The sequence below is a fragment of the Acomys minous genome, assembly GCF_964271855.1.
Source record: "Acomys minous genome assembly, chromosome: 15".
NCBI classification, from domain to species: Eukaryota; Metazoa; Chordata; class Mammalia; order Rodentia; family Muridae; genus Acomys; species Acomys minous.
In genome coordinates, this window is record NC_140497.1 from 85,213,816 (window position 1) to 85,230,619 (window position 16,804).

Consider the following 16,804-nt stretch of genomic DNA (forward strand, 5'->3'; position numbering starts at 1 on the left):
CATGACTTACTTAGGGTCCTGTATCCATTCCCAAAAAGTGGTACCAAGGTTATATAAGATTTTATGGTGCCTGAGTTAACAGGATTATGAAAGGAAAATTTGTGCCACCTCATTGCACAACAAAATGTTAGGGTGCACTGTAAAGCGAGAGAGAGAGAGAGAGAGAGAGAGAGAGAGAGAGAGAGAGAGAGAGAGAGAGAAAGAAAAAGAAAAAGAAAAAGAAAAAGAAAAAGAAAAAGAAGAGGCAACTTGGCAGAAGGAAAAACTTACTTGTCCCTTTGGTAGTACCCCAGGTTAGCTCAGTCCTACTGAGTTCTAACATATGCAGTAACATATGCAGTGTGTTTGGGGATCATGGGTGTTCACGGTACCAAACCACCATGCCATTTCCTCCAAGAAAGACTATAGAAGTTAAGGTTCTGTACATAGTTCGTGATGACAACCAGTGGCTACCTGAGGATAACCATGGGACTCTTGAGCCACTACTATGGCTGGCTACTGGAACTCCACACACTTTCCTTCTGTCACACTCAAATGTAGAATAAAGTCTCCCGCAGTAACCATAGCAACATCACTCAAAGATTCTGCTGTCTGTTGCTGGCATGCTTCAAAAGGCTCACGACGGGGACTCGGATGTGATAACATGGAACCTTATGAAACTTCCTTCTCTTTAAAATTGATTTCAGAATCTCCAGTCTGTTAAGTTCTTAGGGAGTTGCTTTTTCATGTATAGTGTTTGAAATCATATTAAAAACGCAGGTGTTTCTGCTTTAATGTGGTGCCCTCTTCTCCCACATTTCCACTTCTATAAGACTTTGCCAGAATACACAGTTTACTCCAACTTTATATCCTTGTTAATATTCTCGGTAAAGCCATAGAGTTGAAAGAGATAACACAAAACCACAGCTCCTCTCTGTTCTTTGAGTCAAGATTGACTTTGCAGGTTTCGTTACTACCCAACATTCCCAGTCCTCTGCTTCACTGTTGAAGACTGAATTTTACTGTCTTGTAAGGTTATGGATGCCCAAGTGTCATTCTACCAAGATGCTGATGATCCAGGGTACAATTCATCAGAATTTTATCTCCATCATGGCACATATCAACACGGGGTGACTCAGGACCAACACAACGTGGCATGCTGAGTCACCACATGGAGAACAGCTACACTGGGCCCTCAGTGCCCTTCTCAGTAGGTAAAAGCACAGCTGTGCTGTGATAAACCACTGGGGTTTCAGTGCTTGTTACTGCAGCGTAGCTTCGGCTATCCTGACTGATACAAAGTTTCACCTTGAACTTTCTTGTCATTTAAGTGACAGCTTGCTTCAAAATCAAGTAAAAAGTTAGGGCAGCTTTTGTGATCACATCTTAAGTGAGCTGGTAATTGAGACGTTCAACTTGGAGGCATCCACAGTCTGTAAAGAATATATATATATACAGCACAATAGTTGGCATCACTGAGGTGAGGTGTCTTTATCTTTTTTCTTTCAGGTCTCACAAAAATGTTTGCATTTCTCATGTTGTTGTTGTTGGTTGTTTTTTAACTGGTAGTGTTTTACACAGAGGTTGAAACTACACAGATACCAAATACATGTTTTAGATGTATGGCCATTACAATAAACAAAAGACAAAAAAAAAAAGGTCTTTAAGGCAAAACTCTTGGCAAGAGGCAATAATATTATTTTAATATATAGTTGCCCCTTTCTATACTCAGAATCCAACTAAGTAAATATTAAAAAAAATTTTTTTAAAGTCATGTCAAGAACATCATAGCAAGGCTCTATTGTTGGTCCATCACATACTTGAGTCACAGAACACTCAAAAATCAGGCTGGTGAGCACTTGGAGGCGTCACTCCTCCTGGCTAGCTTTCATGGAGCTGTGCATTTTGTGCATGCTGCCAGCCTGGAAATCAGCAGTCCTGCTCAGCTGGGAACCCTGAGACCTACAGAAGGAAGTGTGGGCTGGCAAGCTGTGCCCACTGGTTCAAGAGTAACAAGAATGTTATGGGAGTAAATAACCACTTTCTGATTGGAGTTAAGGTTCACTTTGCAAGACAGAATTCACGCCGGGTACCATTCAGAACCAAGAACCCATGGCTGGGCAAGCTCAAGGCCCTAGGGAAAAGCCCACTCGTATTATTATGCTAAATAAACAATACATTTCCCTGTAAGTTCTTATCTTTATACCTATAGATTAATCTACCTCTCAGCCCCCATCAGAGATGCCTATTTTTATTTTATTTTATTTTATTTTATTTGCAGTAGATGCTGATTAACAACACAGAGACACACACCTGGTCAGCACTGTGAAATTGCTCAGCCCTGAGTGACACATTTATGTCACATCCCCTCTTCCCAACATTCAAAGATCTTCACAGAAGAGAGGGTGGAAGGACTCCAAGAGGCAGCCATAGTGGATAACAATAGTGAAATGATATTTTCTAGACACAACAAGGGCAACTGAACATAGGAATTCAGAGCTGCTGTGGCCATATGCACAACCCTTGTACAAGATGGAGCCAGACCAAACCATGCATAGGGAGGGAATTCTCAAAGACCCACACCAGCTGAGGCGGTATGGGAAACCGAAGGATGCTGGGTGGCACAGAACCGCCAATAGACGGCCCTTCACCCAGCTACACGGCTGCCAGCAATAAACAAACCCATCCAGTTTGAAAATAAGACTGTGTGAAGTTGAGAGGGAAGTGGGGCCGAGGAATAGGCATGAAATTGGAAGGGAGAAAATTGGGAGGAATTTTATAAAAGGAAAACACATTATATGCATTCTGTTGGAAGAGAGAGAATTAGGAGGATTTAATTCTTAAAAAGACACATTATATGCATTATGAAATTCTCAAATAAAAAATTAATTATATCAGGAGTTTGGTATATAAGTATGGTAGTGTTTGCCTAATTTGCAAATGCTCTGGATTTGATCCCTAAGCTTTGACTTAAAAATCCCTTTAGTCTTTTTTTTTCTCCCCGAGACAGGGCCTCTCTGTGTAGCCTTGGCTGTCCTAGACTCACTTTGTAGACCAGGCTGGCCTCGAACTCACAGTGATCTGCTTGCCTCTGCCTCCCAAGTGCTAGGATTAAAAGCATGTGCCACCACGCCATGCTAAAAATTCCCTTAGTCTTTTGAAGTTGATCAGTGGTAGAGCATTTGTCATGCCCAAGACCCTGGGATAAGTCCCTAAGCACTGAAAAAGAAAAAAAACAAAAAACAAAAACCCCAAAGCCAACTACCTCTAGTCTTTAGAAAACTTCCTGTTCTCCAATAACTTCCTAGGAACACTCACTCAGTGTTCCAGGGATTTTCCTTCAGTAGGGGGAAACAGATTTCTTCTATTAGAAAGTTAAATTTCTAATGATTATTATCTTCAAAATATTAGGCATAATGCGCCACACAAACTAATAATATTATTTCTATAACATATGGCAGGTTTTTTGTTTGTTTGTTTGTTGGGGGGGGGGACAGGGCCTCTCTGTGTAGCCTTGGCTGTCCTGGACTCACTATGTAGACCAGGCTGGCCTCGAACTCACAGTGATCCTCCTGCCTCTGCCTCCTGAGTGCTGGGATTAAAGGTGTGCACCACCACACCCGCCTTGTTTTTTGTTTTTTGTTTTGTTTTGTTTTGTTGTTTTTTGTTTTTTTTAATAAATGAGGTCGGTTCCCTTGTGCTTTCAATCTTTGGGATATGGCCTAAGCGCGGGATTTCACGGGGTGGGTGTGGGGCAGAGAAGGAAGCTGCACCCTTGAGCCGCTGCAGTCATGGGAACGAAATGAGTGGAGAGGGCCAGACTTCAGCCAGCCTCAAAGCAGGACCAGGCCTACTCAGACTGGATGAAGAAGCAACGTCTTTTGGGCTGGAAACTCGGTTCGCAAAGGAGTAATGAGAAAGGAACACTGGGCACGTGGGTCCAAGTTCCAGAGACGCAGCCCGGGGAAGCCTCTGTTGCTTTGTATGTCACGCGCCTAGCACTCATGTTCAATCTGGATTGGCAGGCAGAACCTCACTCCTGGCGCAGGAACTTGAGACTGCATCTTCAAACTTCAGAAAATGACTCCAAGGTGTAGTTTCAGCCTTATGGACAGCCTCTGTGATGGCGACAGTTTACACTCACGGACTACGCGTTATTCTATTGTTTCATTGTTATTTTATTGCTGGTAGTTCTCGCAGCAGCAAAGGAGCAACGATTAAGGAAACCAGTTAACGTTCAAAGCCCAGAGATGTCACTTTCCTGCATTCCAGTCCTCATTTCCTTCCTCTTTTTTTTTTTTTTTTTTTTTTAACTGCTGGATTTCCCTATTAAACGTGGGGTCATGGCCCAGTGTTCTTCCCTCTGGCTGTTTGCCTGAGAGGTTACCCCTGCCAAGCAGCCTTCCTTCCCTTAAGTATGTTTTTGACATTCAGCCCGGGCATGAGTGAACAGGCAAATGAGCTGGCAGTTTTAGCTACATAACACCGACCTGGGCAAAGCACAGACTATGCAGGAAGTGTCTCCTGTAGAAACTTTCTATAAGAGACTGGCTATGCTGTTAGAATTGGTACTGTCCGTATGCATGGATGGCTTCCAGGACTAGAAATTAAATATGTTTTCTCTTTCTCTTCCCGGTGATTCATGACACAACCTTAATAGCTTTTTCCCTAAGGAGAATGCATTTTGAATAGAAACACCACTAAAGAAAGACTAATTACCCACAGCCATAAAATGTATAATTCATTTAAATCAAATTCTATAAGACAATAACTCCGGTTTGATGCAACAGGAATGAAAATTCTTGGTGAGTTAGCTACATTCTGTGCTCTTGGTTTTCCCCCAGCACCTCCTCACTTCTCTCTTCCTGAGTATGAGACTCTTTTCCTTCATAAATCAAAGAGGAAGAGTTCCCAGTGACTAAGTGTAGTTTTAAAAGGCATTCTAAATTAAAAAAGATAAAGTAAGAAAAATGGGCTGTAGTTGTTGAAAAGGCACCTTGGCACAATATAAATAAAAAGGGCGGCCTGAGAAGTTGGGAAATCCATTTTCCTGAAGCTGACAATCATTGCAACAGTCTTATTGGATGTTCAGAGGTCGCTGCAGGCTGTTTGGACTGGGCAGAGTTGTCTAGAAAGTGCAAACCACCGGGGAATTCACTTACAGTCACCTTGTCTCGATATGCAAATATGTCCCTGGAGGGGGGTTTTTAGAATAACGCAACACACCCCAGTTTGCAATCTCTATATTTGCATGCAACCACATGTCAAAACCCGAGAGAGTTAAGACAGTATTCTTGCTGGTTGGTTTTAGGTAATGTAATGGGAAAACAAAGGCTTCTTTTCAGTCTGGTTTTTTTTTTTAACAAAACACACAGTGGGTTCAACAACAACAAAAAGAACAAATCCTTTACAATACTTTGTATTGTATATTTTAAAATTCTAAAACAATAAAACAAAATTCAAATGAGTAAGTTACCTGTACAGTCCTCGTACCAGAAGCGTTAACACCACAAGGGCATCAACTTTTGTAAGAAGCAATCCTTTTCCCATACTTAAGTACACACGCATACTTTTTCTTTCATGCCTGAGCAGGACTGCTCTCTGTGAGAGCAACGGTGGGGATACCTGTCATGATCTCAAGTGTCCCTCCATCTCCATGTTTTCCTAGAGCTGCATAGGGACCTGAAGGTCCTTATGGTCTTGGTTGGTGACATGAGAAGAGGCTGCCATCAACACCAGCACTTCAGCCTGACATTTAGAGTCTACGTAACTTCAGCCAGGCAACATGGTGCACGCCTTTAACCTCAGCACTGGGAAGGCAGAGGCAGGTGGATCTCTGAGCTTGAGGCCAGCCTGATCTACGTGGCAAGGTCCTGCACAACAACATCTGTGTAATATCGTTCGCTGATAAGGACCAATACTGCTTTCTCACACCTCTTCCTTGTAGCATACACACACACACACACACACACACACACACACACACACACACATATATATATATATATATACACACACATATATATATACTGGCTCTAAACTGGACCGTCTTCACAAACAGGTATTGAAGTACAGTTCCAATGCAGGCTTTGTTAAACACTCTACCTGGTAAGATTTTTGGATGTTTATAAAAACATCCACTGACTCATTACTGGACTCAGCACCTAAATGCCTGCTCTGTTCCCCTTGTTCCTGCTAGTTTTAAACATTGAGAGTCAGTGTGAAATGAGGCCAATTAAAAGCACAAGCAAACAATCTGAACAGTTGCCTACATGAGGTGTGCTGGTTAGGCTTTGTGACATTATGACAAAGCAAAACGACCGAAAGAGAGAAAACATCTTTGGCTCACAGGCCCAGCGAGTTCGGTCCACCAAGGTAGGGTAGTGAGTCTCATGACCCCTTGGAGTTCAAACGACCATTTCACAGGGGTCACCTAAGACCATAGTAAAACACAGACACTTACATTATGTTTCAGAACTGTAGCAGAATTACAGTTATGAAGTAGGAAAGAAAATAATTGTCTGGTTGGGAGGGGGGGCGGTCACCGTAACATGAGGAGCTGTATTAAAGGGTCGTAGCATTAGGAAGGTTGAGAACCACTGTGCAGGGTGTGGTGGAGGCCAGCAAATCAGTTCAGGGCGGCCAAGAAGTAGAGCAAAAGGAGATGAGTGCCCCAGTCCCCAGACCTTTATTTCATCCAGGCTCAGGCAATGAAGTGGTACTGCCTACAGAGGGCAATCCCACCCCCCCCCCCAACACACACACTCATAGTTAACTCTTCCAGGCACTCCCAGAGGCTCAGCTAAGCCCCTAGGCACTTCCCAATCCAATCAAGTTGACAGTCAGTATAAAGTGCGTTTTCAGATGGACAATAAACAGCATCAAATTGGAAAGATGTGAAAGGAGAAGTGGCGTGCTGTAGATGAAAGTAACACAAGAGGAAAGGAACCTAAAGAGAGCTCTGAGTTTACAGGGTCTCCTGGAACTCACGCTGTAGACCAGGCTAGCCTCAAACTCACAGAGACTCACCCACCTCTCCCTGCATGCACCACCACTGCCCGGCTTGGAGGTCAATTTTAAAGGAGCAGTCAGGGTAAGCCTAAGCATAGAACATGTGAAGAGGGACACCTCAAGGTTGTCTACAGGACAACTGTATGTTTCGGAAACCAAGAGTCAACACAGAAGAGAGCGGCAGGAGAGAAGTTACGCAGGAGCTGCCGTTTCTTGTTCAGGGTGAGGTGGGAAGCAGGGTCAGGCTAATGAAAGAAGAAGCAATAGTTGCATGTGTATGTAAGAGGCTCACTGACTGCTGTTTGACAAGGGGCTTGAGAAGAGTGAAGGAAACTTTACTTGGAAGACAGCTACATGGTCCAGGGAAGACTCTTGACGTTGGGTTGGTTGACAGTGGCTGTGGTAAGTGCTTATGATGTTAAATTCCAATGATAAAGTTCAATATGTCTGTTGCTTAGCGGCAGCATGTGGTTTGTAGGGGAGGAAAACTGAGCCATTGCAAAATATTAATCATTTGGCCTAAATAAATGAAAGACAGAGTTGCTATTAATTAAAATGGGAAAACTTTGGGAGAATTGAAGAGACAGATTTTTGGAAGGTTAATTCGAAGGCAGTGCTGACGCTTACTTAATGAAGACCCAGGCTAGGAAGTTGGGAGTTAATGGCATCTGAATAGAATTTAGTAGGAAGTGGGTGTCATGGGCCATGGATTAAGGCCAGAGGCACCATCAGAGATCAAGAGCCATCTCTAGCAAAGGGAAGTGAATAAGGGCAGCATGTGGTTCTAGAAATCCCGAGTTCTTCGTGGAGAAAGGGCCATCCTCTGTGTCAAAGAAGATGAAGCCTGGGAAGTGACCACTGCATTTATCCATCCTAGGGACCAGTGAGAGATAAAACCAAAATGGAGGAGACTCAAGAAAAAATAAAGGCAATGGACTAGAAATGCCCCCACTGAGGGAGAAGAGATGAATTGGCTGATAGCTTAGAGGTGAAGAAAGCTCTAATGAAAGTGTGGTAAGATGGGAGAAATGGCAGAGTGGTCAAAGTCAAGCTGAATTCTGTCTTCGGGAGGGGAAGCTCATTGGCTGCTCCTGAAGTGCCTCCTTCTGAAGAGGACAATGTGGAAAGAGGAGGACAGTGGGTAGCCAAGAGACTTTACCTTAGTCATGGTAAATGTCAACAGATATAATTCACATCGGAATTATGGTCCCTTTATTAAGCTGTGGTGAAAGTGGTCCTTTACCTCTGTGTTCCCCCTGCCCAGAACCATAACCTCACTCTGATAATGAGAGAGGCACCAGATAAATCTCAACCAAGGAGCAATAAGCACTGCCCAAAACTCTCAGGGTCATCAAAAGCAAGCCTGAGATGTCACAGTCCATAGGAGATGGATAGCACGTGGAACTAAATGTGACACGGTAACTCAGTGTGGGAACTTGGATGGAATCCAAAACAGAGATGGGAGGCTGGGTGAAAATGAAGCACGTGTGAATAAAACATCAACTTCAGTCAAGTACTGCATGTCGGCATTGTGACACGTGCATCACACACTGTGTGAAACATTACTAATTGGTGATGCTGAGTCCAGACTGCATGGGTAAAACTTGCATGCAGAGTATACCTAGGAACTCATTATCATCTTCCATATTCTTACTATACACATAAAGTCATTTTAAAAGGTAAAACCATTCAATTTTTTGAAAATAAAAGGAAGGAAAGATGAACTCAGAAGTGTGATCATGTCATTAGAGTCTCTGTCTGCCACTCATTAACTTGAGGCAAGTCACTCAAATCCCCTACCAGTCCATTTTCCTGTCAATAAAATGGGAAGGAACGGGGGTCTACATTTTTATAGTAGGCTCATGACACAGTCTACGTAAAGTACGAGGCCAGGCGACAGCAAATATTTAAAATAAATCTAATAGCCAGTAATTGTGCATTTGAATATCTAATAAAACTCTGCAATAAGAACAGTGATACTAAGAGCCGCCATTTCAAATGACTATTAATTTGCATAATGTATTTACTTTTTAAAGATTTTAATGAGACTTAAGTGTGTGTGTGTGTGTGTGTGTGTGTGTGTGTGTGTGTGTGTGTTGGGGAGTATGTACACGTGAGTGCAGGTGTTTAGGGAGAAGAGAAGCAAGAGACTTCAGATCGTTGCCTCCAGACATGGGTACTGGGAACAGAACCCAGGTCAAGTCCCATGGTAGACTTGGGACCACTATGAACACTTAGACATCTCTCCATCCCCTTATTTCATTTTAAAAGAGAAAGAAAACTGAATACAGTCTGTTAAAATCACTTTTATTCTCCTGGCTCAGTTGTTGTCTAGGAGGCTTACTACCTCCTTTTATTAACCTAGGCCTAGTTCTAGAAGCTTCTAGCCTTCCTACAATCTAACCTAGGCCTAAAATGCTTTCGGTCTCTGAGACTTACTGCTTAGTAAGCTCACCCTTACTTGTTCTTTCTGAGCTCATAGCTGACTGGTTCAACTCAGCTGTTCTGGCTCAGACTCCTCTCCCAGCTGACTTATTCAATCTGGCTTCTCTCTCAGCCTGGGATTGCTCTGCTTGGCCTCTGCTAACTCAGCAGTCTGCTCTAATCTGGCTTCTTCTCATTTTCTGGCCTGTTCTACCTTCACCCGAGTCCCTTCTCTGCAACCCATCTCTCTATTACTGTCCTGGAAAAACTACTTCCTCTCTCTGAAAAACTGCCTCTTTAGTAGCTTCCCTTTCCTCTCTCTCTAGAGCATGTCCCATTCTGTCAAATCTTCTCTGATTTGTCACCTTTTCTACCACTCAATTAGACATCACTTTCAAATGTGGATCCTTCCTTCTACAAACTAACTTTACCTTCATTGTTTGGGATTAAAGGCATGTACCACCATGCCTGGATGTAAGCTTTTCTTTACCTGATACTTGCTCTATACCAGGCTGGCCTTGAACTCAGATCTGTTTGTCTCTGTCTCCTGGATTAAAGGCGTGTTTGTATTCTAGCCAGGCCACATAGACCTAGAAGGCCTTTGGATGTGGTCTCTTACCAGAACAGCCATGTTCTGAATTGACATTCCTCTATAACAGTCTATTGCATAGAATCTATAATGCAATAATAACAGGAGTTTCCCCAGTATATCTTAAAGTGTTGAGAGGTTTGCCAGAGGGAATTGTCCTACATGGTTTTATTTAAACAGCAGTCCATGGCACTGTCATAAATGTGTGTTCACCACAGGTTCTGTACGTCCACTAGGATGCCATTATGTCTGCAGAGCAAGCAGCCATCACCGTCAGCCTGATATAACCTCGAATCATAATAACCTTACTAACAATACTTCATGAAAGTGGTTTGAGGAATTTGGCCTGTGCAATGGTTCTCAAAGCAGACTGTGCTTCCAGACGTGGGTGAGGCTTTCCACCCACACTGATAAACCAGCTGCTCCAGGAGAGAGGCCTAAGCATTTGTATGTTCAAAGTCTTGCGTGGATGATTCTAGCACGTGAGCGTCCAGGCTACTTGACCCTACACACACTTGGCCATCATAGAGGCAGCAATGCGATCTGCCTGTGTCTGAACTGCCTTTGGTGACGTAGCCCAGAAGTCACCATCGTCAGGAACCATGGTCAGCCTAGGACAGTTTCTCCTGTTGCTATTATAATTCTTTTCCATTTGAAATTGAGGGCCCTCTGTATCTTCAGATTTTCACTTGCTTTGTGCATAAAAGCACGACCCACCGGTGTGTGTGTGTGTGTGTGTGTGTGTGTGTGTGTGTGTGTGTGTACGGGAGCACACACACATTCACATGCACATAAACTAGGAATCAAACTCAGAGCCTCCCATATTCAAGGCTCTGTACAGTTTCCAAGTTCAGCCTTCCATCATTCTTCCTTGTCTCTTCAAAGACCTGGTATCCACCTCCAGGACCTCTCCTTTCTCTCCCCTCAATGTACAAGTAGAGGAGCAAAGCAAGTAACGTGGCCAGGGTACCACTCCCTGCTCAGGCAGTTACAACTACAGCAGGGGTCAGCACTGTAGATCCTCCCCCAGAAGACTCCGTATGTGAAGGCATAATGTCCACGCTCCACACAGAGATAGAATTTTGATCCACGGCATGCATCAATTCAAGCTTAAGAAACCAAGCTGCTCTCTCCAAAACTACCTGTGTCAGTGAGTCCGATGAGCCTGCGACCGTCTGCCCTATACTGCCAAGGCTTGATTAGGAGCCAATACCTGCCTAAATTTTTCCTCCACCAACTGGAGAAAGCCAAATCCGCACCCCTAAGCAATCGCGTGAGGTGCCCCAATTCCAGTTATCCTGCCTGCTACCTTTCTGGTGCCAATGGCCTGCCATCAAAAGTAACCTAACGCCTCTGTTTTTAACTCCCAATTTAAAATCCCCCTCCTTAAGTTCCAGCTAAATGTACCTAGCTGCAGAGACTTTCTTCATCTGCCTAGATATCCCTGGCTTGTACTTGTGTAGCTAGTCTTCACTTATTTCCACAAGGGCAAAAGTGAGCTGTGTATGTGTCGACACCACAATGGTTGGGTTTTTTTTTTTTCTTTTTTTTTCTTTTTCCTGCAAGTTAGAAATGCTATGGTTTTAGGGGCTTTTGAGATGCACAAGAAACGAGTGTAGCAATAGGGGGAGATCTGAAGTGTGGCTCGTAGTTAAGAGCATGAGCCTTGGATCCAGACTTCCCTAGTTCAAGTCCTAGCTCTGCCCCTTCTGACTGTATGAACAATGGCAAGTTACTTAAGCATTTTAAAAAATTTATTGTATTAATTTATTCAGATTACATCTCAATTGTTATCCTCTCACTTTTATCTTCCCGTTCCTCCCTCCTTCCCTTTTTTGCCCTTTTCCCTTCCCCTAGGTGTGTGACAGAAGGGGACCCTTTTCCCCACCCTAAGGTCACAGCCTATCAAGTCTCATCCTGGTACCCTGCTTATCCTTTCTCTGAGTGCCTCCCCACCAAGGGGAAGTGGTAAAATATGGGGCACCAGAGTTCATGTCAGAGTCAGTCCCTGTTCCCTGGCAACTGTGGAGAATGCCCTGTCCATTGGCTAGATCTGAATAGGGGTTCAACGTTTACTGCTGTGTCATCCTTGGCTGGTGCAGTAGGTTGAGCAGACCCCCCTGGGTTCAGATCCTGAGTCATGATGTTTTTCTTGTGGGTTTCTATGACCCTCTGGATCCTTCTATTTCCCCATTCTCCCATATTTCCCTCACCTAGAGTCCCAATAGGTAGCCTCCTCATCTATCCTGATCTGCTGGTAAGTGAAGACTTTCATGGGACATCCCTTTTGGGCTAGTGTCCAATTGTAAGTGAGTATATGTCATGTGAGTCTTTCTGGCTTTGGGTTAACTCACTCAGGACGATCATTTCTAGTTCCATCCATTTGCCCATAAATTTTAGGATTTCCTTGTTTTTAATAGCTGAGTAGTGTCCCATAGTGTAAATGTACCGTGGTTTCTTTACCATTTGTAACCCAGTGCTCTTATCTGTAGAGTCACTTGCAATGATTACAGCGCCTGACTCACAAGTGAGTGGAGGGTGTTATAAGGCATAGCTATTCAGAAGTTGGTGCTATGGAGAAAGATGGGGAGAAGGAGCAAGAAAAGAAGCCAGTTAGTGGATCTGGACTTTGTGAAAAGCAACAGGGCCTGAGCGAGTGCTGACTGCTCGCTTTAAATAGTCCTGTTTAAATGTTCTTCCATTTTCACAGCTTCCACCAACTGGCTTCGCTCATCTATGACACGATCTGGCCTCATTCACACCTGTGCATTGGACCAGAAATATTTTGTTTTCAAAAAAAATGCAGCAATCCTAGGAAATCTATAGACACAAATACGAACCATGCCATGGTCTAGTTCAAACAGGGAAACATATGATGGGAGGGGATCTTATCTCACAAAGGTGTGCTGAAAATAGCTTTGTTTTCCCAAAGTCAGAATCAAGTATCCTTTTCTGAGATGTTTGCTGACAGACTGGATGTTAAAAAGCAGTTTAAAGTCACTGAATACAGTGTTTAACTTCTGAGGGTGGAACCAAGGACTTTCCTCATGCTAAGAACGCAGTCCACTACTGAAAATTATCCCTAGCCCATTCCTCAAACAATTTTTACATAACTGTTACTGTTTCAGAAACCGTGAGCATATTGCTTCTTACCCACAAAGAAATGTTCTGCTCACGGGGATGTTATTCTTGGTAGGAGAAAAATCACTATTTCAGAAAATATGTTTATTTTCAGTTAACATTAACAGTGACAGCATGAGGCATCCTCTAACTCCAGAGAGTTAAGAACACTTGTTCTTAACAAAGCACAGACTTTTGTCTGAGCTTTTGGGTTATTATATCACCACTTCCAACACACAGTCCCTCAACTTGCTGGTATCTGCACAAAATGGATTTTTGAAGGTAAATTTCTAGATTAATTTAAAGAGGCTTTCTTTACAAGTTCATTACACTAGATTTGACAAAGGAGCAAGACACTTTCAACTAAGAAAACTGGGAGTCACATCCAGGGCAAACAATAGTATTTGCCTTGTAGATTATTGGACACTGGTTGGAAACACTGACGTGGGTTGTGCACTCCTGACAAGATGAGTTCTGTCCCGGGATTTCATGGTGGGAGGAGAGAACTCGTTCCTGAACGTTGTCCTCTGGATGCCACAGGAGTATGGGGAAGTGTGTGCACACACTAGATATCTTAAAGTTCTAAAATAATATATAAATAAATAAAAATAGTTTACTGTTTGTTTTTGAGACAGGGTATCGTGTTGCCCAAGCCAGCCTGGAACTCTCTACATAGGAAAGGATAGCCTCAAACATCTGATTCTCTTATTTCTACCTCCCGATGGTACCCAAGGTCTGTTTTGCTCCACTCTAGGGAATTAAACCTGCAGTTCTGTACATGCACAGAGAAGCAGTCTAGCAACTGAGCGACATCTCTAATTCTCTAAAAAAAAAAAGTATTAATATTAAAACAATCTGGGGATTTTGTAGAGCCAGTAGACAGCATCCCTCACATACGATAATATTTGCATATTTATGCGTAAACTGCGAACAGAGTACAGTGAGAATCTTACACCAGTGTGAGAGGCTCTCTCCATATCTGACTTTCCCAGTTCCCTAACTTGCCACCACAGCGCCCAGGGTGTCAGAGAAGGAAGGGGAGCTAGTTGGCGGGGTCTCTGGGTTAGCTGAATCCCTCGCGGGGAGGACGAGCAGGTCTGAGGGTCGCACTCACCAAGGCCACGCCAGCCCAGCGGGCCGTCGCAGCTGTCTAGGATCGCGCACAGCTCGCCCAGCATCGCAGGCGGCAGGTCGAACAGCAGCGTGTGCGCCGACAGAGCGCCACGGGCCCCGCACAAGCCGGCCATCGCCGAGCCCCGGACCGCACGCGACGAAGCAGGGATGTCGCCGCTGCCTCCGTCTTACACAACCACGGAAATCCAGCTCCACGACGGGTGCCGAGAGCTTGCAACACGCCGCGCCCCGGCCGTCGCAGGGCGGGCCCCACGTGACGAAGGGAGCCGCTCCCCAGGGATGCCCCTGCGAGACCTGGGCTGCCCTGACCCTAGCCGCTGCCTTGGCCCGGACTCTGCGCGCCACCCACTCTGTCTTGTTTTGAACGGTTCTGTCAGTCCTTTGGCTTGGGACGTAACCCAGGAGACCGGCCAAGAAAGTGAGGGCGGGACCCAGCGGCTGGAATCCGGGAAAGTCGCCACCCCTCTGCTGTCCTGGGATGGGCGGCCTCCTGGCTAGGATGGATCTGAGGTCTTCGTTTTAAACTTTATCTTTGTCCGGCCAGGAAAGAAGTACGTATTCGTTGAGAAATGTGTTTTCCGGACCATTTCGCAAAATAAATTTAAACAGAGAAAACGTATACACACCGGGGGAAATAGATGTAAAAGAAAACCGTAACAAAGAAGTCAAACCAGGGCAAAAGCTGCCCCTCCTAGCAGCAGAAGGCAGCCAGTGCCACTGTGCCGCTTGATTTTTACTACATTCTCTTTTTCCTTCCTCAAAGTGCTTCAACGAGCTTGCAACACGGAGTTTAAGTAACACTGGCTGTTGCACTGAAACATCCTTCTACCATTTATACTGCAAATGGTCCACCGCAGGAAAGATAGTGACGCTACTGAAAAAGAGGGTCCTCAAAGGAGGTGGGGGAAATGTCAACTATGAAGTGGAAGATTGTAAAGTTTTTCAATGTTCCGTGAAAAACAAGCTGCAGTTTCAAGCCTCTCAGATCTTACTCTATGGGAATAGCTCCCCCTGGAGGTCAGCACCGAGGATGCCTGGGCATGCAGTGCCCCTGCGTGGATTCCGGAAGATATTACTATGTAAAAAATGGTAAAGCTAGAAAGAACTATTTGGGGGACATTTCTGAAGATTCTTCATTCTAATGGCTACGGCTTTACCAGACTACACACTTAAAAGGTCTCTATGCCACTATCCTGAGCGGCAGAGGTAGGAGAGGCGTAAGTGCTGTACAGGGTACGGGGTTGACTTTCTAGAGCAGAGAAAGCTTTCTGAGACAGGCGCCTGGACAGGAAATCACCTTCTGACAAATGCCCAATACAGTGACTAAAAGGAAACAGGGACTATTGGGCTTACATCCCCAGAGTTTCAGTCCATGTTTGCTTGACCTCGACGTCTTTTGGAGTCTGTGAGAAGTCTAAGTATTATGTGGGAGTATGTGATACAGAAGGATCCTTACTTCGTGGCAGGCAACAGGAAAGCAGGGGGGCGGAGGGGAGAGAGAGAGCGCGCGCGAGAGAGAAACAGAGGGGGGGGGGGGAGTGAGTTTGTAATGGGCCAGGATGCCAAAATTCCCTTCAAGGGACCTGAGTTCTTTGCACTAGGTCCCATCTGGTCAAGGTTCAGTCACCTCCCAGCACCCGCAGGCTGGCAACCAAGCGTTTCATATACGGGCCTTCAGCAGACATTTAAAATCCTCACCATAACAATAACAGGAGCACTAAAAAAAAAAAAAAAAAAAAAAAAAAGCTCGCCTTATCAGATCTTCTAACTTACTATGAGGTAAGGAGAAAGAGATTGGGGACAAGATATACCCTTCAGAGTGCCGCCTCCAATGACACAATCCACCCGTGAAGTTAGCATCATTATGAGCTAGTCAGCTCTCAATACTGCCACCAGCTGGGAACCGCACGTTCAGCGTGTGAACTTTTAGCACCTCCTGTCCAAGATTTCACATCTCTAGCGGGGAGCGGTCCAGACGCCTGTCTAAACCTCACTGTTAACGAGCACTCTGAATTCTCTCCCTGTCCCTGTAGCTGTTTTGTTGTTGTTGTTGTTGTTTTGTTTTGTTTTTTTTTGTTTTGGTTTTTCTTTCTTTCTTTCTTTCTTTCTTTCTTTTTTTTTTTTTTTTTTTTTGGTTTTTCGAGACAGGGTTTCTCTGTGCAGCCTTGACTGTCCTGGACTCACTTTGTAGACCAGGCTGGCCTCGAACTCACAGTGATCCTCCTGCCTCTGCCTCCCGAGTGCTGGGACTAAAGGCGTGCGCCACCACCGCCCGGCTGTCCCTGTAACTGAAGGGAATATTGTGGGTAGATGTTGTCATGTTATCTCTGTGGTTTTAATTATTTTTCACCCTGCTGCCTCATCTCCATCAAGATTTCTTTCACCTCCATAACGAAATGTCTGTTTTCACATCTTTGCTTCCTCGTAGAGTGGGATAGTCTCACCACATGCAGCCTTCCTCTTACCGTACTCTTCAACAGAACCGCATTACCCTACTCAGAGTTCTCCTCGGTGCCACCCAGGTCCACAGCATTGGCACTACCATCC

The 16,804-nt window shown here is 44.6% G+C and overlaps 1 protein-coding gene across 2 annotated transcripts in view; it reads right to left on the reverse strand.

The window, feature by feature from the left end:
• IRAK3 (interleukin 1 receptor associated kinase 3) overlaps positions 1 to 15,710 on the reverse strand; it is a 55,644-nt gene extending 39,934 nt beyond the window's left edge. For both annotated transcript variants that reach the window (XM_084759870.1, XM_084759869.1), the window contains exon 1: positions 14,238 to 15,710. In XM_084759870.1, coding sequence (XP_084615996.1) covers positions 14,238 to 14,370 — 133 coding nt within the window. In that variant the 5' untranslated portion in view covers positions 14,371 to 15,710. The remainder of the gene's footprint in view (positions 1 to 14,237) is intronic.
• Positions 15,711 to 16,804: the final 1,094 nt, after the last annotated feature.